Source organism: Fukomys damarensis, unplaced genomic scaffold (assembly GCF_012274545.1).
Source record: "Fukomys damarensis isolate Sample0158 unplaced genomic scaffold, DMR_v1.0_HiC HiC_scaffold_23, whole genome shotgun sequence".
Taxonomy (NCBI): domain Eukaryota; kingdom Metazoa; phylum Chordata; class Mammalia; order Rodentia; family Bathyergidae; genus Fukomys; species Fukomys damarensis.
The window spans coordinates 14,647,969-14,651,695 of NW_022900935.1; the positions used below are offsets into that span (position 1 = coordinate 14,647,969).

Genomic DNA, 3,727 nt, shown 5'->3' on the forward strand with positions numbered 1-3,727 from the left:
TAGGCTTTTCTTGTGCATTTTCTCAAAAACTCAGCTTCATGGGAACACAGCTAAGTTGGTTTAGCAAAAATTCCCCAGCCTTGATATTTGATCTCCCTTTATATCCAACCAGTTCCTCATCTTCCACCATCTTCCAGTAATGTGAGGTGGCAACTGACCATTCTGGCCTGTCATCAGCAAAAAGACTATTAAATTGGTTTAGCCAAGATCCCCTCTTCATAATTTTTCATTTATTGATCCCACCCCGCTCCTTGGCTGTTAATCCCCACTTGTCCATATTGTGTTTGTAACTGAGGCCAACCTGTCTCCCCCTGTTGTAAAATCCCATTGCAGTGGCCCATGTGTATTGTGGCGGTCCTGAACGAAGTTTACCTTACATCATTCCAAGAGTATCACTTCGTTGAATCATTAATTTCTTTAGTAGGGCACTGTATTTGGGAAGGGAGGCAGGTCCTGGACTAGGTTCAGTCTGGAGCTGGCCAGAGAACTTCCAGGGGATCTGCATCTTTCTGGGTCTCTGTTTGCTCCTCTGGGTAAGTGAAGATGTCGATAATGTCTCGCTCAATCTAGGAAAGGACCAATCCTGTCTCAGCTTGAGGATTGGCAAGAGGCAGAGATTGCTTTTGCAAAGGTGTAAAGGAAGCTCACGCATCTGGAAATAGAGAGACTAGCCAACTGAGATTTAGGGCAAAGCCGGTGTCATGGGGCCGCACAGTGGAGACAAGGAGAGTGGGAAGATTCCATTTGGGGAGGTTCCCCAGTGTCTGAAGGTACAGGCAGGCATTGCCTATGAATGAAACTTGATGACTCCACAGCATGGTGCTTCCTTCACAGGCTGCTCACAGATCAGTCAAGTATGTTGAACCTGTGACCCAGGACTAGACAGTGGGGAGGCCCAATGTCTGACCTCAGCAGTGGCTTCAGCTGTTCCCAAGGCTGCACAGTAAGCTCTACGCAGAGCAGGAAGCCAGGAGCTTCTCAGAGGGCAGGCAGCTGTGAGGCCCCCTCTGGGAACCCAACCTTTGATCTCCTTGGCAGCCCAGGGGTCCCACTTCCTGCATCTCAGAAGGCCTCCTCAGGAAGTACTGCACAGGTCACAGGGCCCAGCCCCACTGGACAGATGGGGCCCATGGAGCACTGAGCAGCTTGGTCAATGTCACAGAGGCAACCTGTGGACAAGTCAAGACCAGCATCTGGGCCACAGTGCTCCCTTGCCCTGGACCTCTGGTTCCTCCTGTTTCCTCTCACTCAGCAGGAATCCAGTGGGGAGGGCCAACTCCTTCCCCTCGCTGTGCTGTGGGATGTCTGCTTTCAGCCAAAGCCCAGTGAGTTCAAAGGCCCCTGGATAGTAGGGGATCTACACAGTACAAGCTAGACAAGGAGTCTTTAAACCACAAAGACTACTTTATCCTTTGAGATTTTAAGTGGACAGAAGCCAGTTTCCTAAAGCTCTTCCTTCTGATGTGGCCCTTAGTAAAAATGATCACCTACAGGAGATGGGGGTGGGAGAAAACTGAAGTTTTTTGAGCTCCTACTACAATATGCTGGGGTTGGCGCCAGCTGAATCTTTTATAGACATAACAATCTTCCATGGGAGGTGTTGGCTTCTTTATTTTATAGATGAGGAAATGGAGGGACAGGGAGACACAGAAACTTATTCAAGGCCACACAGCTGGTATTTGAGCCTGAATGTGTCTAATTCAAAAACTTCAACAGTATTGGACTTTGGGTCATATCAGGGTCCCAGGGTTTGTGTTCTGGGTAATCTGAGTTTTGCCACTCTATTCTTTCAACAAACACTTGCCAAATATCTGATAGAGCCCATGTACTTGGAGCATGGATTATAAAAAATAGTCAAGACTTTATTTTGTAGTTCCTATGTGCTAGGCAGTGTCCTGAGTATATTGCCTACACAAACTCATTTAATCCCCATAACAAGGGGACGACTATTAGATATATGGGGCAATGGGAAAGCTATTAAATATTTCCATCTTACAGGGAGTAAAAGTGAGGCACTGAAAGCCTCACAAGAGGCACATCTTAGTGTCATAGCCAGGCAGCAATGGAGCTGGCATTCAAACTCTGATGCCAGAGTCCACGCTCTGGACCACTGCATTGTGCTTTTCTTAGAGGCCTCGCGAAGCTTATGCTTTGATGGGAAGACAGATTTGAATCCAAGACATTGTAATAAAGTATGAGAAGTGGCGGGTATGGGGGGTGTGGGTGTCTTAATTACTTTTTGCATTGCTGAGATAAAATACCCAACACCCAACACCAAAGTTAAAGGGGGAAAGGTTCATTTTGGCTCATGGTTTATAGAGGTTTCAGACCACAGTTGGCTGGCTCCGAAGCAGGGTGACATTGCAGAACAAGAGGAGGGCCATAGCAGAGCAAGCAGAAGACAGCGGCAGACAAGTAGTGAAGCAGGAGAAGTTGTAAGCAGCCTTCTTTCTGTCTCTTATATTCCATCGAGGCTACCCGCCCTTTGGGCAGGCAGCACTCACACCCAGGGTGAGGCACCCTTAATCCCAGCATCACATCTTTAATCCCATCATTGCAGTCATTTTTGTTGTTGTTGTTGTTGTTGTTTTGCACCAGGGATCGAACTCGGGACCTTGAGCTTGCAAAGCAGATGGCAGAACCACTGAGCTAAATCCCCAGCCGGAGCATCACAGTCTTCATCCCCGCATCACACCCTAGGTCCAGCCACCTTCAAAAAGCCCCACATGAGGCTCTGCAGGGCACACATAGGTATAAGCCACAACAATCGGACGCTGTGAGGGCCATAAAGGGCAGCTGGAGCCAGCCTGAGTGGTCAGAAGGGCTTCTGAGAGGAAGCAACAGCACAACTGATACCTAAAGAGCGAGGTGGGGGCTGAGGGTGTGGCTCAGTGGTAACATACTTGCTTGGGTTCTACCCCCAATACTAGGAAGGAAAGAAGGGAGAGAAGAGGGAAGGAAGGTGAGAAAGGAAGAAAAAAGAAAAGCAGGAGGGAAGGAAAAAGAGAAGAAATAAAAAATGAAGGAAGGGAAACAGAGAGAGGGAGAGAGAGAGGAAGGAAGGAAGGAAGGAAAAAGCAATCAATATATGGCAAAAGGAGTGTAATCACTATGATTGGCTTAGAGCAATCACAATTCCGTATTCCAGGTCTGAAAAGGGAGCTGTCCCAAGAGCTTAGTGTCCAGGGGGCGGGACCAAAGAAAGCAGGCCTTTCCTGAGAAGCTCACACACTATTGGTGGGGATGCAAATCAATACAACCAATGTGCAAAACTGCACAGATTCCACAAAAAGCCAGCATTAGAACTGATCCAGCGATCCCACTACCTGGCACAGATCCAGAGGACTTGAAATCAGTGTGTTGCAGAAGCATCTGCATTCTCATGTTTATTACAATTCACAATAGCTAAGATGGGGAATCAACCTCAGTGCTCATTGCTAAGTACATGAATAAAGAAAATGTGGTCTATATGCCCAATGGGGTGTTATCCAGCCACAAAAAGAATTAAATTCTGTATTCTGTAGCAACATGGATGGAGCTGGAGAACATTATATTTAAGTGGAATGAATCGAGCACAGGAAGACAAATACCACATGTTTTCATTTGTGTGTGCAACCAAAAAGTGGATCTAAAGAAGAGAACAGGGGCCAGGGATTTAGCTCAGTGTTTCCACCACCTGCCTCGCAAGCACAGGGACCTGAGTTTGATCCCTGGTACAAAAAAAAAA

At 47.3% G+C, this 3,727-nt stretch overlaps 1 protein-coding gene across 1 annotated transcript in view; it reads left to right on the plus strand.

The window, feature by feature from the left end:
* The first annotated feature begins 701 nt into the window (after window positions 1-701).
* The window catches only part of Trim62 (tripartite motif containing 62), a 65,123-nt gene continuing 62,097 nt past the window's right edge, over window positions 702-3,727 (plus strand). The window contains exon 1 of the mRNA XM_010645279.2: window positions 702-770. Coding sequence (XP_010643581.1) covers window positions 702-770 — 69 coding nt within the window. The remainder of the gene's footprint in view (window positions 771-3,727) is intronic.